At 40.6% G+C, this 22,582-nt stretch overlaps 1 protein-coding gene across 1 annotated transcript in view; it reads right to left on the bottom strand.

The window, feature by feature from the left end:
* TTLL11 (tubulin tyrosine ligase like 11) overlaps nt 1-18,242 on the bottom strand; it is a 50,337-nt gene extending 32,095 nt beyond the window's left edge. The window contains exons 1-5 of the mRNA XM_055719687.1: nt 17,782-18,242; nt 10,863-10,959; nt 8,953-9,086; nt 894-1,469; nt 207-302 (exon numbers count right to left, since the gene is read on the bottom strand). Of these exons, the coding sequence (XP_055575662.1) occupies nt 207-302; nt 894-1,469; nt 8,953-9,086; nt 10,863-10,959; nt 17,782-18,138 (1,260 nt within the window). The 5' untranslated portion in view covers nt 18,139-18,242. The remainder of the gene's footprint in view (nt 1-206; nt 303-893; nt 1,470-8,952; nt 9,087-10,862; nt 10,960-17,781) is intronic.
* Nucleotides 18,243-22,582: the final 4,340 nt, after the last annotated feature.

The following is a 22,582-nucleotide window of genomic DNA, read 5'->3' as shown; positions in this document are numbered from 1 at the left end:
ACAAAGATGATGGAGAGCTTTCACAATTCCAATAAATCATATTTCCACTTTATAAGATTAGCAACGATTTCAAAGCAGAAAATTACAGAGAACCATGGAGGTTTCATATTATCAGACAGCATTCATCTTTCAAACAAGGAAAAGGACCAGAAAACGAAACCTAAACAATTTTATTCCAGTATCACTATCGTGTTGAGAGGTCTTACCTCCTGCTCATGTTCTATTCTCATGCTGGGGTTTGCATTTACTTCTAGTAACATGGGCTTCAAGTTTTTCATTAGGAGAATGTCAAACCCTAAAATCTGTGCAAAACAAGCAATGTGTTACTGCAGTTCTACTCTGTGTCCTAGAGAACGCAATGGTCATCCATACATCAACATTCAGGAGGAAGAAACATTTGAGGGACAAAAGAGAAATAACTGAGCAACACGCTATATTGTTGAATAATTACTGAAACTGTTTGTTTTCAATACTGATGGCTAATTTCACACCATCCCTATCTCTAAATGCTGCATCTGTCAACGTGGAATCTTAGCACCTATGACAAGTGGCTCTTAAAACTGCCATCATCATAGCTGCATTAGGAAGCTGCAAAGCTTCATAGCTACAACACCCAGAAGATGGAACGAATACTGCTACTAATGACTGATACCCATTGAAAATTCCCCGTATATGCTTATGGCTATTAGGTCAGGAGACTGAGATTTGTAGGGCAAAACTTGCGTGAGGAGAACCTAAGCTCTTATCTCACACAGTGCTATTCAGTCTGTGCACTATACCCAACCAGTGTTCAGCAACATAACTAGAGAAAGCTTTTAGAAAATTAATTGAACACTCAGAAAATTAACCCACGCATAGAAATAACTGCATTTCTGGCAGAAATTCCAGCCTACCTGGAAGCAAGTTGGCCCAGGCTTTCCTGCTGGTATGTCAGACTGATAGTAAACCTTCAGTTCTGGTGTCAGTGCAATAATGGTTTTAATCACCAGTGATATTATATCTGACCACAGCTTTTTGACATCAGCTCCTCTGGAAGACAGTCTGCACAGAATGCTTGAAAAAGTCCTCTTGCTGCCAGTGTTCACATTATCAGAATGGATGAAATTACCACTATGGATATTTAGTGAATAATTGGTTAAGTGCATGAAAACCTGGTGCAAATTTTTTAGACTGGGTTCTTGATAGGGCTCTGTACAAAATCTAGAAAGTCCATCTTTGGCTATATAAATCTCTAAGGGTTCTAAAGATTTCAGTAAGACATAAAGTCGAATATCAAATTTCAGTTTGTCAACAAGCAGTGGTTTGCAAATATATTCCTGGACCACAGCTGGCCGGCTCTGGATGCTTCCCGTCAGTCTGATGTCACTTGGGTCTTTAATGAGGTAGATACCATCCCCCTGGCACCCTCCATCAGGTTTTACAATAAAAGTAGGCTTCCAGGATGGATCGCTGTCTTTCATCATACGGACCTAGAAGGAAAAGAACTACATTGAAAGACACTAAATGGAGGGGAGAAGACTAGCTGATACTGTGAAAATCAACGAACTGCATTCATTAACAAAAATACATAAAAATAACATGATCACTATAGTAGTAAACACTGTGCAAAAAAGGTAAAAGATAAACAGTGCCGAAAAGCACAAAGACAACAAAAAAGCATGAGTAGGGAATTACTAGTGCAGGCAAAAGGTCATTTTATTTAACAAACCATTGTATAAACAATTTCAAGTTCTTCTTTTCAATGTTATGTACCAATTTACAAAATGAAATGCTGTATATCTCATGAGCTCCATTTCATTAGTCAACAATATATATGAAACCGCAAAGTTAAACTTTCATGCTGCATTTTGAATGACTAAAATGACAAAGATAATCATTAACCCAAGGAAAGGCACCTTATTTATTGAGATATGAATGCAGACAGAACAGTATGGGAAGAAGAAAAGATAAAGTAAAAATCTGGCACTGATAATACCTTTTTCCACCACTGAGTATTTTTCACAATCAGATACCCAGTGTTAGTAAAACTAGGGAATGTTGAACCAAATGTACAAAAACTTAGAACATGTATAGATATTAAGCAAATACCACTAATTTACTAAGCAAAGCACAGTGTTTATGCTGAAGTTGTTACCTACCAGTTTTCCAAAATGAAGGGTTTTCTAAATTATACCAGAATTCCCTTCAAGCCTGACATGCAATTACAACTTCTCTATCCAATGCAAGAAAGAAAATTTGATCACGATTTCAGTAACTCTTCTCAGTGGCTTTGATTTGCTTAAGGAAGATCTGTTCATGACAATTCAAATACTTTCTTTAGATGTACCTAGTGTAAAATCAAGAAAGGCAAGAAAATCGGCAGAGAACATGAGGTGTCTAGTACCAAATCTAAACTTTTGGATGAATCTACAAAGCACTCCACACCTGGCCTGTCATTTCCTCAAGACAGTGCATGTGTTCAGATGTTCACCACTGCTGTGCTGGTTCAGCATGAAATACGGTGCACTCTAGCGTACGAGCTCACGAACAGCCAGCACCAGCATCTACACAGCATAATGCATTTTAATATGCAAAACGCTTAGAAAAGCCACTAGACAAGATACATTTCACCTCTTTTACAGAGAAATGTTTGCAGATTTCTTAAAAAGTTGTATCAAATACTCTTTACTGCTAACAAATTAGATCAATAGAATAATTCTGGAAAACGTTTTTTCCAAAGACACATACTGACAATTGAACTTACTATGTACGGGATGGTGGGAGATGGCCCCCCACTAGAAAGGAACTAGCAGGTAAAACATTTTCACACCTAATACACTGTGAGGATATGTATAAAGATCATCAAGACACAGAAAGAGCAAGAGAGGGGCAGGGGAAAGAGGAACAATTAGCAAACCAGTACCTTTCAGTATCAGTTTCTATCCATTGTTTATAGTGCCTTGCCACGAAAGATCTCTGTTTGTTACAGCAAATTTAATACTTTGTAAGACTGTCACTGGAGGACTGTATGACCTATTTCTGCATTGTTTACAGCAGCATGAGCCTCGATACTTGTGTATCCAGTTCTCTCACTGCTTTGTAGATATCCCCGAGTACATTATAAGCCATTATAGCCATACCTTGAGGTTTTTTTCCACATCGTGCCCTTAATTCTTGGGGCATGCAAGGGAAGTGGTTTACCACAAACAGAAATTGTAACAGTGATGGGGAAGTATGTAGCTGTCCTACAGAATCCTAGATGTGGCCTTAGTAAGATGAAACACAAAAGTAAATTATAGGGAATTATAATACTAGAGAGAGGTGTCTGCATCCTCACTCAGAAAGTGAGAAGAATAAAAAGGAAGAAAGTTCTAAAACTCTGATCTAGATCCAAATGTCTCAAATTCAAAAGGCAATTGAATCTGAACTTTTTGCTCAATCCCACCATTGTTTCTACACACCAACATCAGCAGCTTGATTTCTGGAGCATAAACAGGGCTTGGCACTGTAAGAGACAACAGCCTTTTATAGAAACTAGCTTCTTGGAAGCAACGATAAACATCTTTGGAGATTTTGGTTTTAACAAACTAATAGGAGGTACATAAAGAATTATAAAAAAAAAAAAAAAAAAAGAAATGCCCATTTTTCTTTCCAAAAGAATCAGTTATTTTATCTGTGAGAAAATTAAACAAACACACCTGTAACAGCCTGTTAATAGTTGGTAGTCCAAAACATGATTATCGTAATAAGGTTGTTTTGGCCTTTGAACATGTTAAACTGACACATTCATTTAGCAGGGAATGTTTGGAGACTAATGTCATTCCCAACTGGATACAGTGAGTCAGAATTAAACATGGCACCAAGAACTAATCACTGGATTCAAATGTGCACTTTTGTAAACTGCATATAATCACTCAAAACTCTCTCAAAAAAAACCCCCACCACCCAAACCAAATATATTAAGGAATCTTTTTACATCAGATAAAAGAGCAATTACACAATCTAAATTGTCTACAAAACTCACATTCCCAAGAAGCAAACCTTAAGTTTGCAAGCTTCAATGCATTTTATTTGAGGACACAAAAAAACCAGGAAGACAGTAACTAGGTCACCATAAGGGCCTGACACATCTGCTGAATATCTTTCATGTACATGCATATCTCCTCCTGCCTAAATAAATTTTAGTTTATTTACTACTTATATAGCAAAAATAAGAACTGCAGAGATTTGGCTGCCCCAATTATAAGTAGTGAAATTGAGAAAGAAAGTCAGGAAGGATTTAGAGTTATCTTAGAATAATTTTTTTAAATTCATAAAATATGGCATGTTTTACAACATGTAGAAAGGAAAGAATATAACCATGACTGTAGCTCATGAAATTCCTAACGGCACTGGCACAGGGACTCCTAACAGAGAATGCAGCTAAAGAAAACACAGGATGTAGGCTAACACCTTTATCAGCTACTGAGGGGATTCAGAAGAGTAAAGCACTTAAAATCTCTTGTCAAAATGGAGGGATGTCACAGTACAGATCATACTTTTCTTGCATACACGTTGTACCGCGCCAGACCTGCAGCTGCTATTCTCTCCATTCAGCCAGACACATGCTAAACGAAGTCTGTGATCTGGTTTTACGCAGCCCTGCGGCTCACCAGCAACAACCAGAGATTGACTTTAAGAAGCCTCAGGACACAAGCTAACAAAGAAAAACCAATCAATTGCCACCATCACCCCTGGCACTGCAGAATGAAAGAGAAAAAATGAGCACACTGGAGCAGGCTGAGCACCGGTCAGATCGTCGTGACTTCTAGAGAGCACCCCTGTGCCTACATCAGGCTGCTGACCCGCATGTAAGGCACAGCTCTGCTAGCGGCGATGTTCCCAAGGCCTGAAGGACTTCTGGCTCCATCCCATCCAGTTATGTAGCTCATTGAGAACCACACCGCTAAAAGCCTTCCTTCTAACTACAGCAGAAATTCAAGAGTAATTATTGAGACCAGGATTTCTCTCACAGACAAATGTCATACTAACTCAATGAAAGATCCTTCTTACAAAGAGGTCACCTTGAGGGATAAAATGCCACAACAGAGATCAGGCTTACATAAACAGCACATGCATAAATAGGTCCAAGTAGATCAGCAGGCCTACATATGCAAAGAAGGAAAATCAGGATTTATGCCCTAGTCTTTTTATCGCTAAAGAATAATCTTCCCCTGACATGACATTACTCTGCATACTAAAGGAGCTTCTCTGGTTCACCATTGCTAAAGTCAGCATCCCAGAAAGGCACTTAGTTATCAAACCTCCATGACCAAACATATCCTACTATGACTCTAGTTGTGCATACGAAGTGCCCATCATGGTCTACTAGTGCAGAAAGTAACAAAGACCCTCTATGACACCAGCCAGGGCATCACCTGCCTCCCATTCCCATTTCTGTCGTTCATGCCTCGGGCTCCTTCTGCTCTGCTACAGCAGCACTTTTTCAAAAAAGATAACGCCTTCCAAGGACTATTGTTAAAGAAGCAACAGCAACCTGCTTTTGAAGTACTGCATTTTAACAATCATTGGTCTCATAGATCTCATAGTTAACTCCTTCCATTTAGCTGCAAAGGAAGTTATATTCTCCATCATTTTCTAGTCCTTTTTTTGATGGACTAGAAGGCCTGGATATTATTCAGGCCTTCTAGTCCATCAAAACTTACACATGACAGATGAAGACAGGAGGGTGGGGAACGGGGGAATAGTAATCCTGAGCCAGTTTGTTTTGCAGCAGATTGACTGTCTTGAAGAAAACAGATGGTTTCTTGATCTTCAAGGAAATTCCTGACAGCAGTCTTCAAATTCTCCACAATCCCCTCAACTATATTCTTTCACATTCTCATTATGAGGAGGCTTGTCCAGACTCAGACAATTCAGTCATGTAGGAAAATTAGTTCACACAGAATGAGATATTTCTGTGTACTTCGCTTGACAGAAGGAAGTTATCTTTAAAAACATGTTAACTGTTTACAGTCAACAGCAAGAGGAGAGTATGACGTCTAACGGTAGGAAAATCTGATCCATTTACAGGTTTGCCCTTCATGAGGGAGCACAGGCTGAATGAATTGAGTGTTACATTTTATGGGCTATAAGATTTGACAGCACAAAGACTAGAACATTCATGTCTATGCCTAAGAGGTATCCAAAAGCTAAAAACCTGATTAAACCACAAAAAAAATGCTGCGCTGAAAATTAGACTGTCCAAATTAGATTCTTATTAAAAATTAATCATACTAGGCCTATTCATCATCCTCACAGACGACACAAAGAAGGCAGTATGAGAACAATCAAGGTCCTGGTTTGAATCCCAAGCTAGTTACTTTTCAGAAATTGGAATTTTCTATTAGAAATAAATTCTTAGCACATAGATTCCAACAGATTCTTCTCTGTTAGTGAAGGGGTGATTACTGTAGCACCTGAGAAATTTGCTTGTCCGCAATTTATCATCTGTTACAGTGACATGTTAATACAAAATGGTTTAGGAGATAAAAAAAACCCCAAAGGTGAATACTGAAAATAGTTAAGTATTATTTACTTAGTAAAATGAACTTTTAAGCCTTTGTTAGAAATACCTATCACTGTTTCATTTCAATACAAATGACACTAAGGGAACCACCATTTTGTTGGTATTTCCCAATATGAAGCTCATCCACAACAAATTCAAGAGTGCAGCTTTCTCATCAATTGCTGGCTTTTAAAGGACAGAAGATTAACATTGGATTAGCTGTAGTGTCTTCTACCTGGATTTAGGTATAGGGGAAACTGGGAAAAGCTGACAGCATTTGATGTAGTTATTGATACAAAGGTATGACAAAAGTTCTTGATCATGTCTACAGAAGTGAGGCAAAATAAGGATACTTGAGAAAAGTGTTTTGAAACGTTACAGTGCTTCAGCAGGTAGCCATGAGAGTTAAATTCTCAAGGAGTTTCTTCTTTCAGTAGTCATTTCTATCACAAATAAAACCTCTTAGGTGTTCACTTCTTAGTCCAGCTCTGTGTGACAAAATCTTACACTACAAACAGCACCATCTTCTCATGTCTAACCTATACCTACACAGACACAGAATCTGACTTGTGGTAGTTAACTGTGCCCTAAAGGACTTGAATACTAGTACCAGTAGAGGTGCAGCAACATGAGTTTCAGCATGACAGATCTAGAGCTACGTGCTTAGTAGCTGCAGCCCATGACAATACAGCTTTAATTCCAGAAGTGCCAGAGAGAGATGGTTAAAACGATGGTCATCTTTTGCTCAGGTAAATGTACAGATGGCACTCATATTCAAGTATATGCCAGGTCCTATACAGGTATGTCTAACATGCAGGCACTGCCAACGCTGTATTGTACTCATTTATTAATAACCTGAAAATTCAGTCTCTGAGCACTGGCATTTTTAGCAGCATTAGGATACCTTGGTTCTAAAGCAAACAAAACCATATATAAACAAATAACAGGAAAGACTGGAGAGGCCCTACTGAGAGCTCATGAAACTGCAAATGAAAGTGTTCTGAACCATTTATAGTTCACAGCGGATTTGGAATTTTTTGTTTTGTATTTTTTCTTGTTTTGGAGGGGTTACATTACAAACTTGTGTTAAGTAGAACATAAACTCTTACAACATAAAATATAATGTTTGATAACAAGAACTATGCTTTTCTCAAACACAGATGGAAGAACATATGCAAAGGAAACTCCTAGGAGCATGCTACCGGACATCTGTTATTCTTGGAACAAAAACCGAATCATTTTCACTCCAGTAACTGCTCAACCAGAGAAAAGTATTTATTTGCAGTGCCACCTGCTGACAGCGTGCGGGTCCGTGCGTTTAACCTGCTGTACGGACCACACGGCTACGCGCTCTCAGTTCAGTGCCTTGTAACCAAGACAGGCACAATTCCCAAAACAGTCATTGCTGGGGCCCCAGTGCACCATTTTGAAAGTTCACTTCCAAGTTATTTTCACTTATCTACCTGTCACTGCTAAATTGATCGGATAACTTATACTCCTTTTACAAATTGGTCTTACATCTAAAGCAATAAGGCTAAAGTACTGTTGGGATTTTATTCATTTTTGCTGTTAACTAGCAGTGCCATGGCAGTGACCCAGGGCACTTGAAGAGTATATATTAGAAGATGTTCATGAATTTAATTGGATTGTGGATATGGCAATTATCTAAAAAGTGACACACAATATAGAAGTCTATTAAAGTCCATACCTTTTTCTCTCACTTTTCCAAGCAGAGGATACTGGAGAATACAAAAAGGCACTGGGCGAGTCAGACAGGGTTAAAACAAATACATACAATATTTAAAAAAATATATATTTGTAATAACAGAACCAAACGCCAACACACAGCATCACTTTTTTGGAAAAAAATAAAGCTGAAAAAGAATGGCATTTTATTACATTCTGAATATTTAAACAAAGCAACAGTCTGACAAGAGATTCAAACAAACAATTATTCAGGGAGATGCGAGTATACCTAATGATGCACAGTCCAAAATGCTCTTTTGAAGGATTTGGATAGAACAGGCCAAACGGACTAAAAAGACTTCAGTGAGAGTGAACATGGTGAAGTACCACGCTGCACACACTGTACTGGAACCTCCTCAGCCCTTTTAAACTCAGTGGAATATGGAAGGAAAGGGCTTATGATTCTACCATGTTTAATTTTCAGACATCTCTCCTGGCATTGCAGAGAAGCATTATTGCTTTTAAGTTTACTCTAGAACATAACAAACAAAAGCAGTTCATCCAGACTATGTCTGATCTCAGGCAAATTGAAAAACATGTAATCTAAAGCACCCAAGTGTGATTTTAAATAATCTGGTAGGTATGAAAGACTAAGAACTAACAACAAATAACAACAAATAACTAACAAATGGCAACAATATCCAACAAGTTATACTGTTCTGAGAGTAAAAGTAATCTACCTCAGCCACAAAGAGGGGAAATTCTTCTGGCAGAATCCAGGATCGAGGATAGAAATTATATTCAAGAGGAAACAGATCTTGCATTGTTCGCACTGCCCGACTCAGTGTAATTTTTCGTACCATCTCTGTCATGCCTAGGAAAAGAATAGAGAGTGTCTAGAAGTCATGAAAAACCTGCACTGTAGTTCATCCTAGAAGTAAATTGTGATAATATTGCTCACCCTACTAGTAAGGCACTTTGCTTTCAATAAAGCTGAAAACCTTTCAAAATTTTTAAGATCTGACAAAGTATTTGTAGCATTCTCCTGCCCTATTTCATATTGTATGTATTACTGTATCATATTAAAAAAATAATTAGGAAAAATACAGCTCAGAATAATAGAGGGAAAGCTTTCATCAAATAGTGACTACTGCCTTTACCGTAATCCAAAATTATTGCCCTAGCCTGCTATCATTCCAGGACAGATAAAAATTTCCTTTAAATATAATCAACCACTTCATGTTTACTTTGCATTCATTTAAGTAACTACATCAGAAAGAATAAGTTATTTTGTGAGCAGACAAACTTAGCTGCTTTCCTGCAGCTTTGAATCTCATGCCTGGACCAAGCCACACGCAGATCTGTGTGAGCTCTGGCAGAAGTTTTTCGCAAGGGCTGAGGCAGTCAGAGTTACTGTTGAGTTGTTTGTACGCTTTCAGATATTACAGTTTACAAGGTTCATGCTGCAGCTTCTTTCTCAGTGAGAACATCATCTGTGGGCTTCTTCCCTACAAGGTCAGCAAGTTTCCACAAAACCTACGGGAACACAGCAGTCTGAGACTGCAGATCTTTCTTTATTGAGTGTGGTTGATTTTGGCCAGAAGATTCCAAAGGTACAAGGAGGACATAATGGGCAACACACACACAATTGCTGAGTCTTGTTTCCATTGGGAATGAGACTAAAAAGCTATTTTTATGGAAAAGTTTTAAGTCTTCTTGCAGACCAACCCTTTCAGATTCTTTGAATCCTCTCACAAGTGACTAAGAAAAGCATCCAGATCTCTTTTGGAAAAGAAAAAATATAGTAAAACCCAGCATCAAGTTAGCACGATGTTCCTGGAAGCCAGGTCTAGTTCTGAAGGACTCTGTTTTTGACTACCATGCGGGCCACTTGCTTACCATGTTCACCTGGCACAGATTTAAACCACCAGAAAACTACACCATCCAACACCTGAACGTGAATTTCCTCCAGACAGGAGAAAGTCAGGGTAAACAAAGCATAAAGTTCAATATCTGAGGGTTCTTCTCACAGCATACTAACAGCAGCAATAAATCTGAAGTAAAGGGCTTTGGTAAGTCAATACCTAAGCTCTTAGGTCTTATTTAGAGAGATCTCAACAGGGATTAAATGAGAAAAAAGGGAGCTTAAAAAAGTAGAAGAGCCATCATAAGATGAGGACTGACGTGAACTCTTCAATATTAAAAAAATCCATTTGAGGAACTCTGCTTCGAGCTTCTCCCTGAGATAGGCCAGAGTACGAAACAAAACAGACTCTTGCCACTTTGAATCAAAACCAAATCCAAAGATACAGCGCTGTTATCAGTGCTAGATGACCAACAAGAATTGCATACGTCACTTAAATTGTAGCCTAACACTCTTTATTTTTCCTTAAGTCATACATACGAAGCATTTTCTTCACCAAAACCACTTTCTCTCCGAAACAAATTTCATTTCAGATACTGTTCAAGACACCCATTCTGATATTCTTACCCCCTAAGCAGAAGCCACCTACCAGAAACAGTAATATGCTAAAAATGCTAGCAGCTGATTAGGCAGATAATTCACATTAAAAAACAGTAAAACACAGAAACAGTTAAAATCATCATGTTTTTAAAGCAGTTGTTTAAACTCTAAACAGAAGTAACATACCTGGAAACTTGTTGACTTGACCTGAGAATATATTATTATCATGAAATGATACCCCATGCCAATAGATATCGCACGGCAAGCGTCTGCCAAAAGGAAACTGGAAAAGAGACAAGAGACAAGTTTTGAAGCAATCTGGCAATACCCATTCATTCCTTACTTTTCTAAATGCTCATGTTAAGCATAAACCATTCAGGAACAGTCTTCTGACTGTCAAAAGAAAATATGCTCTATATTTTGGTTGCAAAACTAAGAATATTTTGATCAGTTCAAGACTCTAAAGCTCAAGATGTTAACAAACCAGGAAAGGTTTCTAAAACTAAAAACAAATAACTGAGAGACATGATCTGTACTGAGAAACTCTAAGCTTGTTATCAACCACAATTAAGGCATGACTCATTTGTCATTTAAAATACTATTACAGGGAATAAAATTTCATTAAGCAGCACTTAATTCCGGCACATGAAGGCACAGCAATAGCAAGTGTTACAGCTGGGAAGTAAACAAAGTGTGACAGTGTTTTGCATTGGGTTGGGTTTTTTTTCTCCCCCGTTTCAGGGATGATAATCAACCATCACGGGAAAAAAAAAAAACACTAGAGGTCATGGAGGAATTGTCATTACTGGCAGTTACTAAATCGACTCCTAGTCTTAAAAAGATCACCATTTAATGCAACGTCCTATGCCCTATATTTACACTCCCTCTCTGCAGCTTGGTAACCCACAGCCTTCTCCCAGATTGCACCCATACCCGTGGTGGCCCTTCACCCCCAACCACGTGGCATCTCCATGTGCTCCCAGTTTCCCATCAGCACGAAACATTTCTGCTAGTAACTCATTTCAGGAAATACATATAGTTAGTAACATCATTGTAAATTAATAGTAGGTTGTAACTGCAAAGCACTTTCTGAGCAAGCTGATTTACATTGGTGTCTAAGCTGCAATAAATTTAAAATGGATATTCAAAGCAAGATATTTAAGTGAAATAACTGTATTATTCATTTATGCGTATTCAGTTATATGTATTAGTTTATACAGTATTAATTCCTTTCTGGTACTAATAGCCTGCAATTAACAGAAAACCTCGCAATTCAATTAATCATTTGTTGAGCATATATATTTAAGCTATTAATAACGAATGCAATTATTTCAACAGTGTTAAGTATTCCAGCCTCTTCTCCCATTCACACAAGGTTTCACCATAATTGGAAAACTGTATAGGTTTTTTTTTTCTATTAGCAAAAAGATCAACCTTTTTTTAAGCAGTCTGAAGAGCTCTGAAACAGCACTGCCAATTACTGATAGCAGCAGGTTCTAGTAGTGGTAAAGTGGGTTTAAAAAACCAAGAAGCTACCAGCAATAAGACCAAAAGCCCCATGAATTAGCAGTATCCAAAGATTAAAAAAAAAAAAAATTACTAAGTTAAAACCCAAACATTTGTAATCCATGTTATAATAAATATTTTTGTGTGTGTGTGTAAAAAAGGATACTCTTCTTTTTCACACTTGTTCTCTTAGACACAGTCCCATTTAGCAATCAAAACCCCCATTATATCTGCAACTCCATGTAGATACCATTTAAATACCACACAGAATATATACACAGGAATCTCTTCTATTATTAGGCTACATCTTTTTCAAATAAATATGCTGTATTTCTGACCACAGCATTTTTAGGACACGTTTGTATTAAATATCTACCACCCTCATTACACAGCAACTTCCATACTATTCACTTATTGAAAGAACCACAGTATTTTGCAGAAACCACTTGTTCTTTACTCAAAATGTAAATTTTCTTGCTTTAAAACATTTCTTTAAGCATTGGATTTTTTTCAATATGACAGAAAAGTCTCATAAAGCTTTTGAGTGAATTACTTTATTTGCTACTCTAATTAAAATTTCAGTTTCCTCAGTAAATAGCCTTGAAAAATTAATTTAAAATGCTAATTGAGCAATGCATCCTTCCTCTGTTTCCTTACTCATAGGGATGAGATACCCAATTTAACAGAGCCAGTGGATTCTTCACTTATTTCATTATTATTCAGCCTGCAAAATCTGTTTCTGTACAAGTGAAAATTAATTCTGTTAGGCTCTGAAAGACAATCAGTGGCCTTAACCTCTCTCCACAGGTACATCCTGAATACAGATGCAGCATTAGGTCTCAGAGTGCCCTCCCCACTAAAACCTGAACAATTTATTTATTTATTAAATGAAACTGAAATGAAAGGAATGAAATTTGCATTTATATAACACCTTTCATCTACAGAGGATATCAAAGCACTTTACAAACACTGTGCAGAAATCATTTCACAACAGATGAAAAGTGAGCAGCTCTGGACTGGAAAATGGAAGCACTGCACCCCTGCATCACCGACTAAGATAGCATAGCTACTTCCCTGCTCCTGACAAATCAAGATTATTTGGATTTATCCAACAAAGGGATCAAATGCACCTCCTGAATGAGCTGGGAAGGATTCTTTACCATCTGCAATATACTTTTACATAAGAATAGTGTTTGGAAAGGAACAAACAAGTTCGATTTTTTGGCTCCCTCTGGCAGCGCCAGGCAGATATAGATTAATCTTAATGGTGATAAAAGAGGCCTTTCTGCCACCTCCCCAGCTCCTGCTGCAGGGGACTAACTAAAAGGAGAAAGCTGGACAATTGAAGCAGCCTGCTGTTCTCGTAACAACTTCTGTCTTCAGCTACCTTGTGTCAGCTGCAATAACCCCAGATCTGCACTAACCTGTGCCAAAGCCAAGATGCTCGCAGCCACGGGGAATGGAGGCCATAAACATGGGGCCATCCTTGCTACAGCAGGCCCATCCTGTACAGAAAAACTCAGCCTGGTCCTCGGATCAGTCACTGCAAACAACTTGCAGGTTGCAATCAATTCACTAACTCTTCAAACAATTTATTTTAAATCTTTTTCATCTAGATTTGAGCGACACTTGTCAGAACAAATAAACAAGGAGCCACAATGAGAACAGAATTGTTTCCACAACTTTGACACAATTAATCACAGTCAGATTTGTCTGACAGGTCATTTCTACCTTTTGATTAGAAGCCAATAATTTAAATTGTCTCATGGGTCACATCAGTCTGTTCCATCATGTTTAATGACAAGTTAAATGACTTGTCTTCTAGTCAGGTTTTCCCAGCATAAAATTTCAAACTATTTCTACACTTCCATGCAGCTACTGAACAGCGAGACAAATGAAACGCTTAACGCTGGGATATTTGATGCCCAAGACATCTGCTTCTTCCATTTTCCTAGTAATTGAAAGCTAGCCGAAGAAATAATTTATTAAGTGATGAATAAACTCAGGATGCAAGCTCAATTTGTGCCTATTATTTCATTTGGCATATCATGTTCATTTAAAGAATCTGACACACCAAATCAGATAGTCCAATCTAGTGATGGGAGTAATTGCTTCACTGGCATGCACATTAAAATTCTGCAATGCTTTTTAAAAGGTCCTCCCCTGCACGTTGCCCAGGCAAAACTATCATGGTTGGTAATTTAATTTACTCAAAATTCCTACAGCTGGAAAAAAAACCAACTTTTTTTACTGTGTTTTACTTTTGATAACAGAATCTCAACAGTCAAATCATGCTCTCTCAGACTTTCACCTCTTCCTCATGTATCAGTGCCATAGAACAAACTGTTGATCAATATTAGCCATGTTTAGAGTATTGGGATTTTTTTGGTTTGTTTTTTTTTTTTTGTGTCTTGTAATGGCATTTACCATATGTTAGTTTACTAAAATGAACTACTACCATGTGGACAATTCTGTACTCACATGGTGTGTTATGTCATACTTCTACAAATTATCAGGGAACATACTATTACTCAAACAAAGCTCTTCCAGCAAGTCAGCGTAACTACTGCAAGGAGATTCCAGAACATACAACTTAAAACAAACAAACAAACAAAAACCCAAAAAAAAACCCCCACCAACCAAAAGCCTGTATGACACTGTAATGATGGTATCCATTAGACAGAAAAAGTTATCAATAAAAAGGAGCTCGCTTTAAAAAGCCTAGCATAATGTCTCCTGCCCCACAAAACGTTCAAGCCAACACAACCAGCAGCAAACACAGAGAAAAACAGAAACAAAGCAAAAGCAGCAATGGGGAAAAAAACAGTGAGGCAGAAGGAGGATCAAATATACTACATCAAACCCCAAGACACAATCACCTTGAAAAGTATTATACAAGGGATGACAAGTACAATACCAGTCCCTGAAACATCAGTATTAACAATATGTGCATCTCATTACCACTTTAAGATTTTTTTCAAATTATTTTTATGGATCCTGCAAGAGACATCATGTGTCCCCTCTGCTGGTACTGCTGGAACAGTGCAACTATTTCCAAGGCTCTCCGGCACCAACGATAGCTGTTTGAACAAATACTTCAGTGCTATAAAACATTTGAAAGGGAGAGCTTTCAAAATTATATGTAACTTGAATAAAAGAGTTTTCCTTTGATTTCTCTTCTTAATGTTATTTTCCTCTTCAAATCTAGATGAGATTTTGCCTACTGATTCCCTGTGTCTACTCAAAGTCTGCTAGCCTGAAGTCAACAGTCTGCCTTGCTCCCATCCTAGAAGACTTTTACCCTCACACTTTCCACAATATAAAAACTACTGGTTAAGAATCATAGCTAATATCAGTTCCCCTTTCATTACTCTTCCCACCTTTGGGGCGGGGTGGGTAGGTAGGAGGGAAATAAAGAAAAAACCAAAACACTTCCTTGAGAAATATCACGTTCATACTTATTAACCTATTTATAAGCTGAAAAATATACAGCAATACATTACAGTGACTTGTTTACAGGGAATGAATTGCTGGCCACCTAGATGGTACAGTCTAGCATTGCAAAATTCCTTATTAGGTCTCTTTATTAAGAGTATGAAGTGGCCAGAAGAGGAAGCAACAGACTAAATGAAAAAATATTGACCAAGCTAATGGATGGAGGAGACGGGATATTGAGGGAGACAGTAAACTAAAAAAGATGAAGTAAAAGCAATTGCTGTTGGGGGACGCAGAGCAGGAAGGAGAATGCTGGTTAATACAGTGCAGATACTCAAAAGAGGAACAAGAGCACATGAAACAAATCAATTTGTAGGACAGAATACCAAAGTGCAAGACAGATATGCAAAACAGTAAAACCTCAGGAAACAGAAAAGACAAAATTAACCACTAAGTATGGCTCATTACCAACATAACTTGTGAGGCTAACTTAAATCAGTAATTCAGAAACACTCACTGGAATGGTACCAGGCACTCTGAACGTAAAACTTGACAATAAGTAAGAAGAAATTATGTGTGAAGTCCCCCTTGCTCTGTATGCCACAGAGCAGAACATGGAGCAAGGCTGCTGACAGACACTCCACAGGTACTCTGAGGGCTAAAAGAGGTAAGCGTAACAGGTTTTAATGTCACGCCTCCGCTGTCTCCTTACTACTTTGCTCTAAGACCAGGAGTTGAGAACTGGAGCATTTGTGCAACGAGATTTTTATATTCTCCCACTGGATTTAAGTAACAAAAATCTTGAAATAAAATTTTACGAAAACAGAGAATGAGAAAGCATTACTCTACCTGGCGAGAAGCATCTATGTCTTTGTGGTACTAGTATTTAGGACATTACAAATAAACTTCGGTAATATTTACTGCCACTCAACCCTCCAGAAAATAAATTTGTGGCATTTAACTCTGAGGTTAGGCACAACACAGACTGTCTACCCCAAGACCATAGAAATTTCATTAAAAAAGCCTCAGGTACACAGAAATATTTGTATCTTGTGAGCAGGCATCCCAGAGGCAGCTTTGTTAAGTGGAGCAGGTGCCCAGATGACGCAGCTGTACCCTAGTTCTGCACATGAAGAAACAACTCATCCTCAGGTTTTATCCTTCCAGTTTATGTCCCCTCCAGCTTCCCTCTTCTAAATGGATTACAAGTACCCTTTTTCTTACAGTAGCTCCTCAAAAGGCTCCTACAAGCCATCTCAACTTCTATAAAGCCATTTATAAAGTTATTATGGAAATAAAATCTTTACAATTTGAGTATGATTTAGCATCTATAGTAAGATATACATTAGAAATCTCTTCAGAGTTTTAAATAAGGAGTTCAAAAGCATCAGTTTTGTGCCAGCTCCTGTACTGTCATCACCCCAGCTCGCCACTGACAGGCAGACGCTGAATCCACACATCACAAAAAGAACACATGACTCAAGCTGTAGGGGGGGAAAAAAAGCCTGTCTTCTCTACATACAATAATTTAGAAGGCTAAAGCCCGTTATGTATGCGTTATTAGGAGGTTTAATATTTCATTCATATGCAGTGCTCTTTGACACGTCTCCAGGATAATCCGCGACGCGGAGGCTTTGCCATGGATTAGCCAGCTGATCTGGCAGGTTATACCTTTCCCTCCACGCTCACGAGCCTGATTTCTGTACGCGCATTGTGCGGGAAGGGTGAAAGGAAAGAAACGGAAAGGGACACAACACGCCAAACATTTATGCAGAGGGGCAGGTTTCTTTCTAGCCCTTTCCAATGATCAGTTCAAGCTTTAAACCGTAACATCCGACTACCCCCATTTTGGCTTGCATAACTGACGATGGCAATCTTGATCATGAATCACATCAGCCTCCAGAGGTGACAGTGAATTAGAGAAGCCCCGGGCCGGGGTGACACCAGCCGGGCCCCAGCAGCCTGCTCCTGCCCGGCCGGGGAGGCGGAGGAGGAGCAGAGGCGCCTGGCCGCGGCAGAGCCCACGGCACCGGGGGGTGGGCTGCCCCGGCGGCAGCGCCGCGGGCGGAGCGGAGGGCAGGGCCGGGGCCCTGCCGCAGCCAGGGGCAGGCGGGGAAGGGGAGGGCGGCCCCGGCAGCCTCCCGCGGGCCGGGCGGACGCTCACCTCCCTCCAGCGCAGCTGCCGCAGGCTGATCTTCAGCGCCTCCAGCGAGGTCTTGGCCTTGGAGCTGTCCACCGTGACGCGGGGCCGCCGGGCGGCCCGGACCCCTTCCTCCCCGCCGCGCCGGCCCGGCGCCCGCCGCCCCCTGCCCCGCGCCGCCCGCCCCGGCGGGCCCTGCGGGCCGGCCCCTCGGCAGCCCCGCTCCCGGCCGGCCGCGGCGGGCAGCGCCTCTTCCCCCGGGGACTGCCTGGCTGGCTGGTCGCCCTGCAGCTCCTCAGGGGGGAGGGCCGGGGACCCCGGGGGCTCCTCCGCCTCCCGGGCAGGGCCGCAGCCCTGCGGCGCGGCCCCGGCCGGCTCCATCCCGCGGCGCGCTGCCTCGGCCCGACCGCCACCCCCGCTCCCCGCCCGTTGCCATGAGAGCGGAGCTGGCGGACGGGCCGCGCGAGGGGCCAATCGCCGTGAGGCGGTGACACGCCTCGCTCCGCCCCGCCGGTAATGACGCGCTGCGGCCGCCTCGGCCATTTTGGGAGCGGGCAGGGCCGCCGGCCTACTTCCGGGGAGGCCATTTCGGAACAGGCTCGGGGTGGGGCGCGGCGGCCATCTTGGAAGCGGGCGGCGCTGGGCGGGAAGTCGCCGCCGGGGGTGGCGGTGTCCGCCTAGGGGCGGGCGTGCGGCTCTTGCCGCGCCTGAGGGCCGCTGACTTCGCTACCGCTGCCCCTGCCCGCGCGGTTTAGAAATTAAATCCATTTTTTTTCGTGTGGCGGGGTGATTTTCCTGTGAGGTGGGGGTCCTGCCGCCGTTAGGCCGGGACAAAACCTTGCTGCTCTGCTTCGGACCGGCGTCGCTTGAGTTTCCTCACCCTCGTCCAGTCATGACCGGCTTAGTGCCCTGGACTGGTGTCTGCTGTATGCTTTGATTGGTTTCTGTATTTTATTGAATTATTTATAATCAAAAGCCGCGGGGAATGGGCGCGCAGTGAGTCAAACGCACAGCAAGAAAATACAAAAACTGCTTTACAATGCAGATAGCTGAATCCCTCCCAGTATTGATGTGTGGAATTAAACTCAATAAGTTAAAAAGCAGACATGTTTGTTGCGGTGCCAGGTGCAAGGGGGATGGCTCCTATCTTGCACACCGAGTTGTACTCACAGTACGTATTTATACAGTGAAGTTGGTTAGTTCTGCCCAAAGTCTACACCTACTAATTACTGGTTACTTTTTTCCTTCAATTTAAAGGTACAGTTCATTAATTAACTGGGCATGCTCCCAGAGCAGGGGATTCACTCTCTTCGGGGGGGCCATTTGAGTAGGACATGATCTCGCACTACCACAATTATTTTATCCTAGTGTCCTTGAGTCTTATCACTTCAGTAGTTTTTCTTTTAGCAATTAGCACGTCCTTGTCAGAAGGGTACTGATTTACGTTCTTGTGGAGCTCACCAACATCTGTACTAACTGTCCCTTTGAAGTGCTGAGCGGGCCAAGCCCCAGACCTTCTCTCCAGGCAGTGAGGCCCCTGCCTGCCTGGTGATGGTTCCTGTTATCTGTGCAGCTCCTGCCGGTAGAGTTTTAGGTTTCTCACTGTATTTTCTCGCATCGGTATCAGTTAAAATTGGCGCACATGTGAGCGAGGGGGCGCTACCTGCAGGGCAGGCCCGCGGAGCGGGGTGGGGAAGCGGCGGCAGCGCGGTGGCGCTGCGCCCTGGGAAATGCGGCCGGGCGGGCGGGGGAAGGGGCGGGGGAAGGGGCGGGGAAGGGGCGGGGGGGAGGGGCGGGGGAAGGGGCGGGGGAAGGGGCGGGGGAAGGGGCGGGGGAAGGCAGGGATAATCAGAATTCTGTGTGAAGGAGCTGTCACTAGGGTCGTGCGCCTGGCGTAGAGCAGGACTGAAACGGGACATCGGAAGAAAACATTGGAATGAAAGCAAAATTTAAATGAATGCAGCAACATTTGGGACTTCCAGTTAGCTGCATGTTAAAATTAAAAGGTTACATCAAGATTAAGTGCCAGACTGTGGAACTCCTCAGACCAGGAGGAGATACGAATGTATCTTTCACCCTGCTAGATCAGGTTTCAGGAACATCTGGATTAATCTTTCATTCTCACCTCACATGCTCCCTGGTGTTTTATAGAAACCAAGACATGAGACACAATGTGCCCGTAACTGTGGTCCCACACGTGTGGACCCTTTTCCGGAAGTCAGCAGTTGTTTATGAAGAAGAAAGTTTAATCACCAAGATACTGTCTTATTTCAACAGCAAACTAGAGCTTCACCTGCAATCCTAACACTACAAATATTTTTTCAGTGCATCCCCTATCTTCTGCCATATACTTTTGTGGACAATGAAGAAACAAAATTAATTAATTAATTAATTACAGTGCTGTGTCTTACAATGTGAAGTGACCAGGAAAGCTGAGGTCATGTAGTTTGCTCTTGGTGGTTTTTATTAAGTGATTTATTAAGCTATTAAGTGATGTACCTTTTTTTTTTTTTTTTTTGGTATAGCTGTGACAATTCTTTTATTAAAAACTTGGGAGCATTCCCCTGTGCCAGCAGGATCTCAGACAGGTCTGTAATTCCAGCAAGTACGATCTGTTGTCAGCAGTGCTGAAGTAATGAAATAGTTAAGATGGGCCATGGCACTAACAGGCTTTGGAGCACGGGAAATACCAAACAAAATGATTGCAAAGGGAAAATATTTTTATATCTAATTATGATATATCCACATTTCTTACAGGCTAATAATATACTAGTTGTTTCTCTACCAGAGAAACTAATATATCAGATATCTGGTTTATACTGTATTGTAAGGATAAAACCTTCATTTCATGTTGAGATAAACAGAGATGGTCTGTAGTGTTCAGCATGAAGTCAGGCTGTGCATGGTGTTCAGGTACTGCAAGGTAGAGAAGTAAAGTATAGGTTGAGTAGTAATAAGGTAGCAAGGTAATGCAGAAGGAGAGTGTATCCCACTGAATACTGCAAACTGGATCTAGCAGCAGGAGAGAAATACAAAACTTCAGATCATCTGTCCCCTGTGAAGAGGGCAAATGTAAAGTTACTGTGTGTTCTCAAACACAAGCTTATTTCCCCAGACCCTTGCTCAGAGGGAATTGTTGATAAGATCAAATTGTTACTATCTTGTGACATTAAGTGCAAAAGAATGTGTATTCTATCTAGGAGAACTGTACATCTGTTAAGTGCTGGGAAAAATATCGATTAATTTTTTTTTCTGAATCATCTTCCAGGGTCACAGTGGTGATGGTATTTGTAGGCAGGACAGAACAAAGTGTGTTTTCTTACACAGGAGGGAATTTGGAAGAGTATTGTTATACATGTACATTTACCGGTACAGTATCACATACCTTCAAGAGATGTTTCAATTTCAACCGCAGTATTTTGGCCTTGTAAGAGCCCTGATCTGACTGCTAATGTAACGCCCCTGTACTTTCATCAGTTAAAATCAGGCTATCAAACATAACAGAGTTGCTAGTCTAATTTTATGGGAATGGGGAAGGATACTGTTTGATGGTACCGTATTTATACAGATATGTACATCTCTTAAGCCAACAAGTTCACTCTCATTTATCCTAAATTGTAAGTTACTGGGTCCTTATACCATGACATGGTTAACCTGACGTTTGTGTGTGCAAATACACACCTTCCCATGATGTGCCTAGGTAACTGTCAGATCCAAGGATCAGTCTGTTAATAAAGCAATTTTACAGATGCAGACCACTGATGCATAACATACGGCGTATCACTCCAGAGATCAGCTTGTTTCCCTGAACTGTGCTAACAGGTGCTCTGCATGTATTTGCAGGGATATTCTCACTGAAAACCTAATTCTAAGAATTACACTTTCCCAGACAGTGAACTGAACAGTGAGAGTTTCACATCATGATACCGTGCTGATCCAAGTAACTCATACTGAGGTGAACTGTACTGCCAACTTGTGGTATACAGAATCCATGAGTTAGATGTGCAAACACATCAAGCTGATGGGTTAAATAAGTAACATTTTTCTTAAATAATAAATTTAATTTCTTCTAGTAAGCTTTTTGGTTACTGAGTCTGCATCAAATTTTCTTTTACCTAGCATCATAAAGACAATAAATGTATTCTTTTCTATATTTTTCTTTTTTAAAGATAGCCAAGACAAGGAAAACACTAAGTAGCATGGCAAAATAACAATTATTTCCTGAAATACTTTAATGTACCATTTTGAGAAAGAACTCATTCCTGAAGCTATTATAATAAAAAAAAAGTTACTCATTAAGAACTATCCATCCATGTCTGAAGTTAATAATTCCTTTTCAATGATAGCATCTTCTGTCAGTTGTACCTTCACAAATCAATAAGCAAGCAATGCTTTATAAAATGAAAAATCAGAAGAAAACATATCTAGTAAAGAGACTGCACTTGGAAAATGTCAGTGGTGGTGGTATGCTTCAGACTGGGTTTAAATCGGTATACATCAACCTATGCTTCCAATGTTTATGTTAGACCACTGAAGATTTGTAGTTGACCTACATATGCAAACAAAACATTTGCTGCACACTTGGGGTGAGGGGATTTGCATGATAGAAGATGATGAAAATATGCATAATTGTAGATGACATTTTTCATTCCTAAATCCTGCTGCACAGAACTTTGGAACTGGCCATGCATGAAAGAGGCTTGCAATTCTAATGGGCAGATTGCCTGGCCACAATGCTAAGCTGAGCCTTCAAGACATGAAGCTTCCATTTCTTCTTAAGCAACAGTCTAATCATCCAACCAAGCAGACCCTGTACTTTCAGAGG

Source organism: Falco cherrug, chromosome 9, assembly GCF_023634085.1.
Source record: "Falco cherrug isolate bFalChe1 chromosome 9, bFalChe1.pri, whole genome shotgun sequence".
Lineage (NCBI taxonomy): Eukaryota > Metazoa > Chordata > Aves > Falconiformes > Falconidae > Falco > Falco cherrug.
Note: the sequence above shows the minus strand (reverse complement) of the source record. Positions and strands in the feature narration are given on the sequence as shown.